The 14,765-nt window shown below is 36.6% G+C and overlaps 1 protein-coding gene and 1 long non-coding RNA gene across 3 annotated transcripts in view; one reads left to right on the forward strand and one right to left on the reverse strand.

Annotated features, from left to right (window-relative positions):
• The window catches only part of LOC113010812 (uncharacterized), a 25,904-nt gene continuing 11,139 nt past the window's right edge, over positions 1–14,765 (reverse strand). The window contains exons 2-3 of the long non-coding RNA XR_003270388.1: positions 11,022–11,085; positions 1–99 (exon numbers count right to left, since the gene is read on the reverse strand). This is a non-coding gene — a long non-coding RNA (uncharacterized LOC113010812). The remainder of the gene's footprint in view (positions 100–11,021; positions 11,086–14,765) is intronic.
• Positions 9,238–12,426, forward strand: LOC113010811 (aquaporin-4). 2 transcript variants are annotated; one of them, XM_026150030.1, is made up of 5 exons: positions 9,238–9,386; positions 9,983–10,400; positions 10,534–10,698; positions 11,293–11,373; positions 11,941–12,426. In XM_026150030.1, exons 1-5 carry the CDS (start codon positions 9,295–9,297, stop codon positions 12,163–12,165), a joined length of 981 nt encoding a protein of 326 aa, XP_026005815.1. In that variant the 5' UTR covers positions 9,238–9,294; the 3' UTR covers positions 12,166–12,426. The 2 variants fall into 2 exon arrangements, with proteins under 2 accessions (XP_026005815.1, XP_026005816.1); XM_026150031.1 differs by having other exon boundaries at positions 9,321–9,539.

Raw genomic sequence — 14,765 nt, forward strand, 5'->3', positions numbered from 1 at the left:
TGTATCTAGACATGTACTGGTACCATGCCATACATCATCAGCTTTGCATTTTGCATCAATTTAGGAAACAAGATTATTCACTGCTTCAACTTTTTCTTTCTGAAAAAAAAGACAGAACAATTATATTATAATCTATGTTATGAAGCTCATCTCCAGGTTGTGAATTAAATGTATATATGTGTATGTGTGTATGTGTGTGTGTATACAGTAGGCAGTAACCAGTTGTGAGATATTCATTTCTGCAGTGTTACAAGAGCCTGAATCATCTTTCCTTGACACTGTGGAAAATCTAAAAGGCCTGAAAGCCACTCTCTCATTATTTACTTATACTTCCACAACACAGAAGAATTTTTTCCCCTCTAATGATCTTGTCATTTGCTGCAATGAAAAACACAAGAATGCAGGCAAAATCACTTAACAAAACACACAGTTGTTGCTGTGAAGGCAAGATATTTATGATCTTTGGCGAGTGGGTGGTAGGTCCCAAACTGATCTTGACAGTACATAACATGCTTAGTGAGGCTGGATTTTCTCAGTCTCTCAGTTTTCAAATGAAGTGGAAAGACAACATGATATACTCAGAACTGACAGAGTTATAAAACCTAAAGCATTTGTGTCACTACCTTTTGTAAAATATGCAAAATGGGAGTGAAACTAAGTGTCAAACTACATGTGTTAGACAGACTGTTCGGTTGTTTTCCAGCTTCTGCTGATAATCATGTTTGTATACAGTTTTTCTGTAGCTCCAATGACAGTATTAACGGTGGAAAATTCTGGTCAAGTCACTGAATGTCTTTGAAGTCAATAGAACTGAACGAGACAGATAGTGGAAAAAAGAGGGGTAAAGGGAAAAAGGGGTCTTAAAATTAAATCCTGGGCAGGTGACAGTGACTTATGCTGAAGGTGATGCAATTTTCCTGTAAAAGCTTCTTGTGACATGTATTACCCTACCCTAGAAAAATACCACAAGTGATGATGGTCAGATGGTTCCCTTCAATTAAGAAGGTTTGGATTCTAAATTTACATTTGAGCTACATTCATCTTTTTTTGTTTTGTTTTGTTTTTCAAAATCACAGAGCATTTACTGCAGTGTATATAACGGTAAACACAGGACAACTAGTCATCTGTTCTCTATGTAATGTAGCTGTCAGCTTTGTTGACTGTTATCTGGCTATGTGTAAATGAGATGAGTGGCCTATGGCTGTTGTGTTCCATAAACTTTGTAGTGCTCATCTAGCAGTATCCAGTTTGCAAAACTTGTATAATTGATTTTTATGTGTCCTTCCTAGAATATGGATTCATTTATAATGAAGATTTCCTTTTTTCAAAGGGTAGAAAAGTGTGTAGAAACAAACATCAGTAATGACAGGATGAGTCTGAACCACCATCTACCACTAGAGGGAACTGAAGTGCACTGTGTTGAAGTTGAGGAAACCAAAGATCTAGATTCACTCAACCACAGTAGTTTTGGCTGTAACTATGCATTGGCAGGTGAGATAAGGGAATAGGTGGTTTCATCTTCCTGGTTAGGTAAAAAAAAACAAAAAAAACATTATTTTTGTCTTTCAGTTAAAAAATTTAATAAATAAAATAAAAATGAAATATTGTTTTTAGCTCCATATTTCTGCCCCAGCAGTGAGGCTTTTTGCTTAAGTTAGCCCAAGTAGAAAATCTGAGTATGCTCTCTGCATGATTGAATAGGAGTAATGAAGCTGACATGGAATGTGCTCCCTCCCCAGAGCAGAAGACAGAGGGATCCTTTCAAGTTGTTTTTGTCTAACAGCGCTATAATCTCAAGGTCTTTTGGGTCCCTCTGTGAAACAGACAGGGAGAAACAGAACAGATGATAAAGAAAGAGAAGAATCTGTTCTCTCTCTCTGTGTGTGTGTGTGTGTGTGTGTGTGTGTGTGTGTGTGTGTGTGTGTGTGTGTGTGTGTGTGTGTGTGTGTGTGTGTGTGTGTGTGTGTGTGTGGTCAGCTGACTCATGTTAAGCTGCTAGCCACTTATACTGTGCAGGCATTTCTGTGTTGTGCTGATTCACCTCACTGGTTTGCCATTTTCTATAAAATAACAGCAGAAACTGGATATCCAGTTCTCTGGTCTGTGAGTCTAGGATACAATTTCAGGGGAAATAAGAAAAGATACAGCGCACTGACTTGGATAGAAAAAGGTTTAAATTGCAGAGAAGCCATTTATGCTGCATGCATGCATGTACTAGCTGCATCATTCACTTGCATGAATCCATTTTGTTGCACATTTTTCTCTGCATTTCAAAGTTCAAACAAGCTTTTGAAGCACAGTCATGATTGGAGCACACAGAAAGAAGGTTAGGTAACAGAAACTAGCCTTTCATTGTGTTAAACTGAGAAAGTTACAAAATCTAAAAGGGCATGAGGCCAGGAAGCAAGAACACGCACCACTGTGACTAGACTGTGACTAGATATACACAGAAGACTAATTAGGGCAGTCTAGAGACGCCAAGGAAACTAGACACACCTGAACTAGACGAGACCTGGGGATTTAAAATTAAAAGCAAGGTACTAGGAATACCAAACACCTGATACAAACAGAATATACAGAATTACAAATGAATTAAAAATCCCCAGAATACCAACGAACAACAGGAATTAACTAGAAATGATAGTTAACCTAAAATAAAAGGGGCAGAGACAAGAAAACATAAACATAAAACCATAAGTAACAAATGGTAACAGCAGTAAAGCAAACCCAGATTTTAAGTAAATAACTCGAAACCACAAAACACAAGAACCATAACCGAAGAGCGAGTGCTTAATAATGAATCCAAAAGCAGAACACTGGGAGTCCAAAGTCCAGGACCATTACAAGCATTCGTTTTCTTCATTTACTTCCATAAGAATAAACCCTTTCACAAGTTTTGAAAAGAGGCCTCACATTTGGTTCCCAGGCAAGCCTATAGATTATATAACAGTGTTGGGATTCTCTTCACTGTGGCATGTAGAGAACTTGGCGTGGTGCAGTGATAACAAAGACAGTAGCTTCTGCCTAACAATGCATGGCAACATTACCGAGCAAGTTGTTCACTACTAGAGACAGTTTGCCAGCGTTGCTCTCCATAAATTCCCAAGGTTACAGCTGAAATAAATATGTATTAAGTATTAATTAGCACTGCCCATGTGTAAATGGTAAATAATACCCAAAGTGATAATGAAATCCACTTAGTTGTTGTATTTGTTTGATGGCTCGTATGCACATGTTTAAAAGTTAGAAGCTTCTATGACAAACATGAAGAGTAAAAGTGAATACACAAAGTATTAAAAGCTCAAATATTTTAATACAGTGTCATCTTATGGAATATACACAATCCACATTTCACTTTCACAAGTGCGATAAGAACTCCTTTCTTTAAAGATTACTTAATTTGAAACTGAACAGCATAATCTAGGGGACAGCTCCCTAATCAAACACAACTCATACTATATCAACAAACATTAAGCGACTCAACTGCAATTTAAAGACATGCAAATCTGAAGAATTAAAGCAAGCTTTTAATTAGTAAAGAAGGGACTCCTCTGATGTGTGTGACGCCTGGAGGAACTATTGAAACAGGATCCAGGAAAAGAACCCCACATGATACTAAGTAACTGTTTTAAACGATTTATGTAGCTCATCAATATTCAAGTGTGTATAGTGCGCAGATATAAATTTCAGTGTAAAATGAGAAAGCCTGGTGGCCATATTTAGCATTGTAAATAATACTGTATGCATGCATAATTATCAGATTATGCATAAGGTGACTTTTTTTGTTTGTTTTTCTTAATTGAGAGTAATCAAAAGAAGAGAAATCCTTCTTCTATGAAACTACTCATTCTGTGTTGTTTTTTGGCTGGACTTGCACGAAGGTAATTACTGGCATTACTCAAGCGTGATGAATGACAATAACAATATATGTCTATATGGCTTTATGTCATGAATGAGATTTTAAATTCAGAGACAAAAATTTAACTTCTGAAATTTATAGTGAATAGTGGATCAATCATGTTATGTGTACACTGATTAGCAGTAATTCAAAATACCCCCAACTGCACCTTGACATGATAAAGTTCTACAAGTTGTAACCTTCATGCCCAAACAGCTAAAGGTTGTCCTGCAAAGGTTGTGTTTGCAGAACAACTAATAAGTCATCTATAAAAGAGATTTTGCATGTTATTGTGTGTGTGTGTGTGTGTGTGTGTGTGTGTGTGTGTGTGTGTGTGTGTGTGTGTGTGTGTGTGTGTGTGTGTGTGTGTGTGTGTGTGTGTGTGTGTGTAGGACACACAAAGGTCAAAAGATTTTATCTGAATTATTTATATTGCAACTTAGTGACACATTAACACAGATAACACCAGAGAGACAGACATGGGAAGAGAGATGAAGAGGAGAGGTTGTCAGTTGTTACTTTTAACTGAATTTTATCTTAAACTCTTACTATGTTAACAAAATCCTGTAATATATTTTGATAAAGTGTGTATGTTTTTCTTTCTTTTCCTTTGTTAAAGAAGCATTGTGTTTTCTCGTTGCATTCTCACAAGTTACTGTATGTCAAAGTCACCTCTACTTTGTTGTTGGCCTTTTTGTTCGTTGATAGGGAGCAGAATTGGTGTGTTGGCCTGTGAAGGATCTTTAAGACAAACACTTGAAAATTTTTGGGGAAAGTCCTTCTAGAGCAAGGTCACTTACATGGTCACTGAATGCATCATTAGGTTTGGTCTGACAAAATTGTATTGTTACATGTGCAGTACAAGTAAATCATTGTAGATGTGCACTCAGGGCTCACACACTACTCCATCTCAATGCCACCAGCATCTAGCTGGGGGTCATAGTTGGAGGGTAAAGTGGGACAGACTAGCTAAGAACCTAATGCTAGGAGGGGTTATAACAACCGTGGATTCATATATTTGTTTTAGTTTATGATTTTTTTTAAAATTTCTAAGTAATAATCAAAGTAAACAATTAAATTGTCTCTCACCAACAAAGCAAATTCAGATATTTAAAAAAAAAAAAAACACCAAAAGAAGAGAAAGAGAACGTAAACTGGGGGATGTCAGTTGTTAACAACCTTCATAGATAACGTGTTAAGAATGGATTAGCTATGGATTAAGTATGAGCAGTTGTTAAAGACAGCAATCCAATCTTAGATGTGACACCGTATTCATCATAATGAGCTATGACACAGCTTAACACCGTGAAACCCTTAATTTCAGAAACAGCCAGGGAGAGTGAGGCAGCAGCAGGTCACTCTCCAAATGATGTGACAGAAGATGAGCTCATATCTCAGCAGCTAAAAGATATTCCAAGCAATTATTTGTATCAATAGCAGTTTCAGCTTAAACTTTTACATCGCTGACATCAAGTAGCATTCAGCTTTATTGTAATCTGGACCAGTGGTTCTCAGCCCGTGTGCTGTGACTCTTAAACTGCTGCATAACTCTCATGTTCGATAACATGAACACTAACACGAACAAAAAATGGATACGATATGTCATGTAACTGCAGATAACGTAAATCTAATGTAACCTAATGCATTTTAACATGCAAGTACTGTAGTTCAGCATTACAGTTTTAAAAACATAGTACGGTTTGAACACATATTTAAGCTTTTGCATATTAACATTATTGGGTAGTACTTTATAATAATGTCACACTATTAATTGATAAGGTATTAAAAAGTGCTTAATTTACCATTCATATATAATTCGACAACCTTAATATGCCATTTATAAATACAGATATATTATTATGCCTATGATTATGACTATGATTAGGATTATTACTAGCAGTGATATAGTAGCACTGATAGCTGTACATAGTCACACCATGTACTGCAGTGATAGCTGTAATGGCATAACAGTAACAGTTGGATAAACATATCTGTATTTGTAAATGTCATATTAAGGAGCAGTAGTGATATAAAAATGATGACTTAAGCACTTGCCTTATACAGCCTTACTAATGCTTAATAGTGTTATGTTATAACAAAGTGCTAAAGTGCTTTGAAGCTGGATTGAGGATATAAGTACATAAAATTAAAGTTCTGAAACGTTTATTTCCATCTTGTTAAAGTACAGAACATCACATCATGGGGTTGGTTGGGTGGTTGCAGTTAACTGACTTACATTAGTTTATGTTAACTAACTAGTGACAGAACTGACAAGTCAGTGCAAAACAAGGGGACCAAAACTAGCAATCAGTCTAAGGGGATCACTTTTTCACTTCAAGTAAACATACAATTTATGCTTTTAATGGTCGTTGCACATCTTCTTAAGCTGATAACTTGGATGTGTGTATACCAACAGACTGTCGAACTAGGCCAGTGTTAATGGGGTTAATCCCCAAAACCTTTTGCACTGTGGTCTTGTCAAAGGTCTTGCCTTGTTTAAACAATGAGGTGATGTTCAAAAGGACAAAACAAAGCACTCTTTATTCCTGTTTTGTTAATTTGCTCTTGTCACCCCAACTAACTGAATGAGTTCACATGAAAAAATATTGCGTGTGAGATCTGTACACATATTTTTTTTTATGGTGGAAGTAGATACAGTAGCAAATCTGCAATCTAAAAACTAAATTCCAAAAATCAAACTAACAAATTCTAAGACTTATGAAGCATAATGAACCAAAAGTAAAACTGTAAATTATGTATATGATCCTTTTCACAGCTTCATGTTATGTTATGATCATAACATTTTTAACTGTTGATAGAATCAGGGTAATTTTGTCTTATTTTAATGTAGATATTTAAGCAGTATTTATGGTATGGTATTTATTTAGGTATGGTATGTGTTTATATTTAGTATGATGTATTTTTGTATAAAATCACTTTAGCCAAAACATTTTGCTTGAATAGTTTTTTAACCTGATATACCTTCTTTTCATTCAAGGTATTACAATAATTTCAGTGTAATATCTAAATATTACACTGAAATTATTGTAATACCTTGAATGATCTAAATATGGCAATCTTTTCATAACAAGCTATTTTGGGATTACCATACCTTATTATTGTTGAGGGGTTTTATTGTTTACAACTTTTTAAATGGGCTGTGATAAACGGGTGGACATCTAAAGTGACTATAAATGGGCAGTTGCACAGCAAGAATGATTACAGCTTAATATTTGACCTCTATCACATGTTCTGCCTACTATATAAACGTGTCATTTGAATGCCAACCTAACGTCCTGTAAGAATGTCTGTTACAGAAACTAAATCAACATGTTTGATGGAAGCGTGTCAATAAACTACAGGAGGAAAGTGCTGCTTTTATGTTCAACGAATACAGTTTAATAGTTTCCCCTGTTTTGTATGCTCTCTGCTTGATAAGCCTGTCATTTGAATGACATCCAGAACTACTGTAAGAATGTCTGTCAGAGAAAGTTAATCAACATGTTTGATTTAGTTGTGTCAATACACTGCATCAGTAAAGTACTGCTTTTATGTTTAGCGATTACAGCTTCATATTTAACCACTGTTAGGTATGCTGTCTGATATGAAGGCTAACATTTGAATGACATACAGTCAGACATACAGTCAGAATTTCTGCTACAGTGACCTACTCAGCATGTCTGTGTTTAACGCTCCCCTGCAATAGTTCAGCTCAGGCAGCTTGAAGATTTTCAAGCTGTTTGTCCTTTTTTTCCTTAAATCATTACAACCAACCAAAGCACCAATGGCTCAACTGCCTTTTCTCACGCATGGTCATAAAGTGTAAGAAGAAGGTAAGATTATTTACTTTGGAACGTTTCTTTAAAGTGCCATACCAGAAATAAAAATAAATTAATAATATAAAACAACAAATTAATTAAAAGCTGGTCTGTATAGAGACGTCTTCAGCTGCTTTTTGAAAGAGTCAGTGGAGTCTGCACAGCGTAAAGACAGTGGAAGAGAATTCCACAACCTTGGTGCCACTGCCTGAAAAGCCGGATCCCCACGTGTTTGGAACAGAGTACATGGGGCCAAGAGCAACCTCTGACCTGAAGACCTAAGTGCTGGGGAAGAAGCATGAGGTTTCAACAGGTCAGAGATACATTGGGGAGCTTTACCATGTAGAGCCCTAAAAGTTCAAACTGAAATTTTAAATTGAAACCTAAAATTTATTGACAACCAGTGAAGAGAAGCCAAAAGAAGAGTAATAATAATAATAGTAATAACAAAGTAATAGGAGTAGTAAAGGAGCAGAGAAGCCTCCTGTCAGGATTTTTCAGTTTTACTTAATTTAGCATATTTAGAAATTCACTTTTCTCCGATTCAGACCAACACTCTGCAGTAATGGATGTTTTTCTAACACTTGTTTGAGGTTGGTTTGAATGTTATGACATATTATCAAATGCATGTTAGGGAAATCATTTCTGACAGTGAGGACAGTGAGATAGATAACAGTGAGGAGGAGTGAAGAAGAGATGTAGAAGGCAGAAAAACAGTAAAAAGGGTTTAAAATATTGCTTGTTTGGTTGTTACTGAACACATTTAACCCTCCTGTTGTGTTCGCCTCTCAGTAACAGTAGTGATGTTCCTGGGTAAATTTGACCCGGGGCATATTTAAACCGAATAGTTAAATAGTTTTAATAGTGTAAAACTTCTTTGCTTGGATTAATAAGTGTAATCACCGTAAAAGATGAAAACCTGCAAACCCTCCTGCATGTTTATATGGCATAGATACTGTTTGGGTCAGTTTGACCCAGCTGTCAAATGAACGTTAAAGACCTCAGAAGTGTCAAATAATATTTGTTTCTTTGCATTTGTGACAAATATGTCACTCCAATTACACACACACATAAACACACACGTGCACAGACTCCCTATCCTATTGACTTCATCTGTAAAGTGCAAGAATGTAGATGTTGTTGTGACTTTTGACGGGAACCTTTTCTGTTCCCATGAGCAAACTCCGCCTAGTGTGTGTGCACATAAGTGGAGATTCAGCAGAGAAGGAGTAAAAACTTAAAGATATAAAGGATTTTTTTTGTTTCTAACACTTTTAGGTCATTAACAGATGAAGTTGAGTGAGTGATTTATTTTATTATTTTTTATTTGACAACTTTTCTGAACTGGTGACTTTGCACCTTAAAAAATAATCATTTGTAAATATTCTTCTTACTCCTGCAAGTTTTCAAAGCTCCAATATGAATGCGATTTGACACTGAATGAGTAAATGTGCAGTTGCACTGTGTGCATCAAAGATATTGTTTGCTCAGCAGGCAAATCTCTTGACTCCTCCTCCTGAGCAGGATGTTTAATTCCTGTGAGGGGATGCTCGGGTAGTAACCTAATAAAGCTGCTGGATGCAATCCCAGGGCACAATGAGTGGATCATGCTCATCTGACAGACCTGCTTTCTCCAACAACCCTGCGCACGCACGACCTGCTGCTCCTCTGTAAGTACTGCAGGTCACAGCAATTACAACTTGTACAGTAGATAAAATGAAGAGTCAAGTGTCTCTGCTGGTTGAAAAGATCATCAGGACGCATGAATGAAATATATTTCACGTTATGGGGACAAGGAGAGAGAGAATACATTATTGCTTTCGGTAAGTTTTAGATTTTTGTTTGTATTTTTTTTTTCAAAGTTATTGTTTGTTGTCCTGCAGGTTTGCAGGTCTTATATTGTTTTTTGAACGTACATTTTTGTTTTGCAGATATTTGAATTCGTACAAAACAGATTCCTTTTAGCATTAATACTCAAACAATGTACAGTCTTTCCTCATCCTGGTTAAAGTCCACTGAGTAGCAGCAATTAAAAGTTGTATGCTTTGACTCTAAGAATGATAATTTGCCCTTATGTACAATGTTTAAAGAATGCTCTCAATTGCATTTTGTCATGGAAAAGTCACTTGCTTAAATCCCTAGTGGAGTTATAAATGTTTTGCCCAAAGGCAGCTGCTCTGATAGGGTTCAGTACAATTCCAGCCACATGCACACACTAGGAATCCACAAGTAGGCTAATCATTTTTCTCATTATTCTTTTTGCCAGGAGGTTGCTGTCCTGGTGTAACTGTCAGAACATAATGGTGGCATTTAAAGGGATCTGGACCAAGGACTTCTGGAGGGCTGTGTCTGGAGAATACCTAGCCACACTCATCTTTGTCCTTCTTGGCCTGGGCTCCACCATCAACTGGGCTGCAGGGGAGGAGAAGCCTCCGCCAGCTGACCTAGTCCTTATCTCCCTGTGCTTTGGCCTTACTATTGCCACTATGGTGCAGTGCTTTGGCCACATCAGTGGTGGACACATTAACCCTGCAGTCACTGCAGCTATGGTTGTAACTAGAAAACTGAGCCTGGCAAAGGCTGTGTTCTATGTGGCAGCTCAGTGCCTGGGAGCTATTACAGGAGCTGGGATTCTCTACTTAGTCACACCTACTGCTGCCAGAGGGTCCTTTGGTGTGACCACAGTAAGAACTTGGTTGTTATTATGGTTATGATAAATGTAAAATAGGTTTTTACTATTGTTCCTATTGTTTCTTTTCATCATTTGTTTCCCAACCGCATTGTTTCCTAATAAGGTATTCTGATTCTGAATCCTAGGTGAATCCCACCATATCCGTGGGACACGGCTTTCTCGTGGAGCTCCTGATCACATTTGAACTGGTTTTTACCGTCTTCGCCACCTGTGATCCCAAACGCACAGACTTAGGTGGTTCTGCAAGCCTGGCTATTGGTATTGCTGTAGTGATAGGGCACTTATTTGCAGTAAGTAGTTTTCAGCAAGTTAAATAAATACATATAGATAGAAACAATGTCACATTCACAGGAATGGTATATTCAGATCACTTATATAAAAAAATTTAACTACATCAGAGCCTTAGAAATTTTCTGCAACCACATCTACATATCAGCTGACTCATCTAGTACTCCTACAACTAGCAGTGAAACAGATTTAAAGATTAACCTGAAGCTCACATTACATTCCCAAATTAAAGAATTTCAGTGCAAGTTCTTTTCCAAGTGCAAGCTTTTTCAGTGGAAAAAGAGCAGGTGGATCAAGCATCTATTCGTGAATGTGTGATACTCACACTTGTCAGTGTTCACACCCACACGCCATCGCATGGCAACCAATCTCTGGGGGCTTCCTGAAACCTGCAGAGAAAATGAATGCACAGGGAAACAGATATCATCTCTCACAACGCACAACTGATTTCTCATTTGGGCTGTTTACATACATACACACATACACACACACACACACACACACACACACACACACACACACACATATTGATAATATGCAAATTTATGATGTACAGTCCTTTTAGACTAAAATCAGTATTATTATCCATATTGCAGATCCCATACACAGGAGCCAGCATGAACCCTGCCCGTTCTTTTGGTCCTGCAATGGTCACACTTAACTTCGAGAACCATTGGGTGAGAGATCCTTCTGTATGATGTTATTCTTACTTTAAGGAGTTTGTGCAGGCGAAATTTAATTCAGCATTTCTTCCCTGTTATAGCAGAGAAAAGTCAGTCTTTCTGTGTGGAATGTTATAAATGTTAAATATACAGTATAAACATCCTTTTTAGGTGCGAAGTGTCTCTTTAAGTTGGTTCAATGAAAAAAAAATGCTTCAACTGAGGGTGACTAGTTAGTTGTGAGTTTTAGAAATGCTGAACTGAGATCAATGAAGTGCTAATCCTAATTGAATGAGTTGAGTGAACCCTTGCCAGACCATTTATTTAACTCATCATAGCCTTCAAGGCGTCAAGTCACAGTTTATTAATGTGTAATTATTTGCTAATTAAAATAATTTGCCTAGCGACATAAAAATTGGGTGTTCCATGATGTGAATGACACCAAGTGTAACTCGTTCTCACTGTGTCTGCCGTCATATTCAGAAGTCACTTCAGCCTGCAGACACAAAACGTACCTACCTCTAACAAGGCACCGATTAACCAATTGACTAATTAAGGTGTTTGTCTTGCTGCTTGTGTTAGGTCTACTGGGTGGGACCTATTATCGGAGGTATCTTGGCTGCTGGTTTGTATGAGTACCTGTACTGCCCTGACCCTGAGATAAAGAAGAGGATGAAACAAGTCTTCAAGAAGGACCCAACGGGGAAATACAGGGAAGTGGAGGCAGGGGACATTGCCGTCAAGCCCGGCTCCATCCATAACATCAACGTGGAGAAAGCTGATGTTATGTTAACAGGAGAAGTATGACTATCACGTGCACTGGAAATGGAGACTAATTTGTAGAGCACAATCACAATCAAACTTTGGGGTTATCCAACTTAAGACTGCCCCCCCACCACCACCACCACCACCACCAAACAGCTTTATATGTAATTAAAAGTAGAGGCTTTCCTTGTAATCATTAATCACATTACAGATCCCAAGCAAAGTAAGACAGCTCTGACAAGCATTATTATCAGAGTCAGAGCATTAAGTTGGAGAAAAATAAACACAGCTCATTTTGTTTGAAACACAATGTCTTTTGTTTGTTTTTTGTTAAATAAAAATCAAACTCCACTTTTTGCTGTTTATTTTTATCATTTTCCATTTCGTAAAAATGTCATATTTATAAAATATTTTTCTTGTTTTTTTGTTTTATAGATCTATATTCTTGTAAGTGTTTGCTTGGCTGTATATCATATCTTCTCTTTTTTATAGGATAATTGGCTAATCTATGTTTATGTTCAAGTATTATTCAGTTATTGTGCTCGCAATCTGGAACATGTAAAACTGTGAAGTTGCAATAATAAACCTTCTACTACTCAGTTATCATTAATAATTCATCTTTCTTAATATTTCAGCCTCCATAAGAAAACTAGTAATGATACCTATATGTTGTTGTTTTTTTGTTATCCATTCCTCTTGGCTCATTGCTTTCTTATGGTAGGTGGTAGACTCTGGGGAAAAGATAAGTCCAGATCACTGATGTACTGGCTCATCTACACATGGATAATGTCTCCCTGTGGCCCAATAACTGTCTAGGATGTGTGTTCCTTGTGAGTTAAGTCGCTGAGAATATCTCCAAGTAATCTCATTTCATCAACAAAGCACAGGAAATGATAACGCTTCTGATAGGAAATAGAGGTGATCTATTATAGGATTTTTTTTTCTTAACTGAAAAAAAAAACACACACACACACACACACACAAAAAAAATAGGTGCTATCTCATCTTTTTCTACAACATGGAGGAAATGATCAGCCCCACTGATTCTGTTGCATCCACTGAATTTGTCTACATGGTGCAACTAGATTGCATTTGCAAAGTGAAAATACAAGTATGAGTCAGATACTGACTCAAAAGTGTTATTACTCCCATATTGATAGGATCATACCAAAGTCACTGGTTCAGCACAACCTTTATATGGGACAACAGCATCATCTACTGGCCGTGGTGTGAGAAGGGTTCCCTTTTGCATTTCTCCAGGGGAGGGCAGCCACGAGCTTTTAATGGACAGGTTACGCTGCCATAGTCGGCAGACAGTTCGTCTTTTTCACAACTCTATATTTAAATCGATCTAGATCATCAAATGCAAAGTAAACAGCAGTATTAGGTCTTGTGCAGCCCCCATATTAGTACAACAAGAGTCCCAGTAAGTTAATAATGTTTTTTTTCTCTTAAGGGTTGTATTACAAGTTTAAAAATTGATTTAGTTATAGTATTTATTTATTGTGTGCATTTAAGAATGAATGGCAACACTTTTTGTGTTACCATCAGTAATAAATATAGAGAAGTAATGAGGCAGAAACAAAAAGGTAATAACGTAGAAATAGCAAGTTATTACCACTTAATTTCCAAGGTAATGCCTAGGTAACTCTTTTTCTCACCACCCATTATAGCTGAGTAATATGAAAATACTCAAATTTGTACAACTGGTTATAACTAGAATGTAATTAGTAATAGTATAATAATATCCTGGTAACAAAACAATAACCTGATAATAATAAAATGGTAATATGTATGCATTAGAATTTGTATATGCTGACTTTTCAATACTACCTTATGTCCTCTGCATTCTTCTTTTTTTAAAATTAGCAATGCAAAAATGATGCTTCATGTTGTGGTTATTACCTGAGAACACATGCAGCAGTTTCTGTGTAATAGCCAAGAGTAGGGCTGCAAACCCCAAGTGACCATTTTCAACTAATTCCATGTTTGTGTCCCATTAAAGCAAACTTTAAGAAATTTGATGAGTACCTGCAGATATGTGGTCGTTTATGTGTTTACAACTAGAAATCAGGCACAGAAATATCCATACTATTCCAGCTCAAACTTTTTGAACTTTGCTTTAACTGGTTATTAATGTGGAATTAGACAGAAGGGGGAAAGGTTTGATTTTGAAGCCTTGCCTCCTATTTATTACACAGAAACTACAACAAATGTTTCCAAGGAAAAAGCCGCAAGATTAAATATAATGTTTTCATCGTTATCGTCAAAAAAAAAGAATGCATTGGATATACCAGCATTATAATGAGGTAATAATACACTAATGTTTAAAGCATCAATAATATTGCCTTATGTTGCTAGCAGGTTATTATATTGTTACTAATATATTACTATACTGTCACTAATTGATTTGTTTCTACATTGTTACCTGTGGTTTCTGGCTTTTTATTACCTGATTACATAGATTTCAGCATAGCATCATTCATCATTACTTGGATAGTAGTCGATATTAATTTGGTAATTAAGTGGTAATAACTTGCTTTTCTATATTAGTACCTTCTTGTTTCTGCTGTGTTGTCCTACTATTACTATAACTGAACTGCATAGAATGTGCTACGAAATTAACTCCAACTGTGACTCTT

The sequence above is a fragment of the Astatotilapia calliptera genome, chromosome 18 (genome assembly GCF_900246225.1).
Source record: "Astatotilapia calliptera chromosome 18, fAstCal1.2, whole genome shotgun sequence".
In the NCBI taxonomy this organism is placed as follows: Eukaryota; Metazoa; Chordata; class Actinopteri; order Cichliformes; family Cichlidae; genus Astatotilapia; species Astatotilapia calliptera.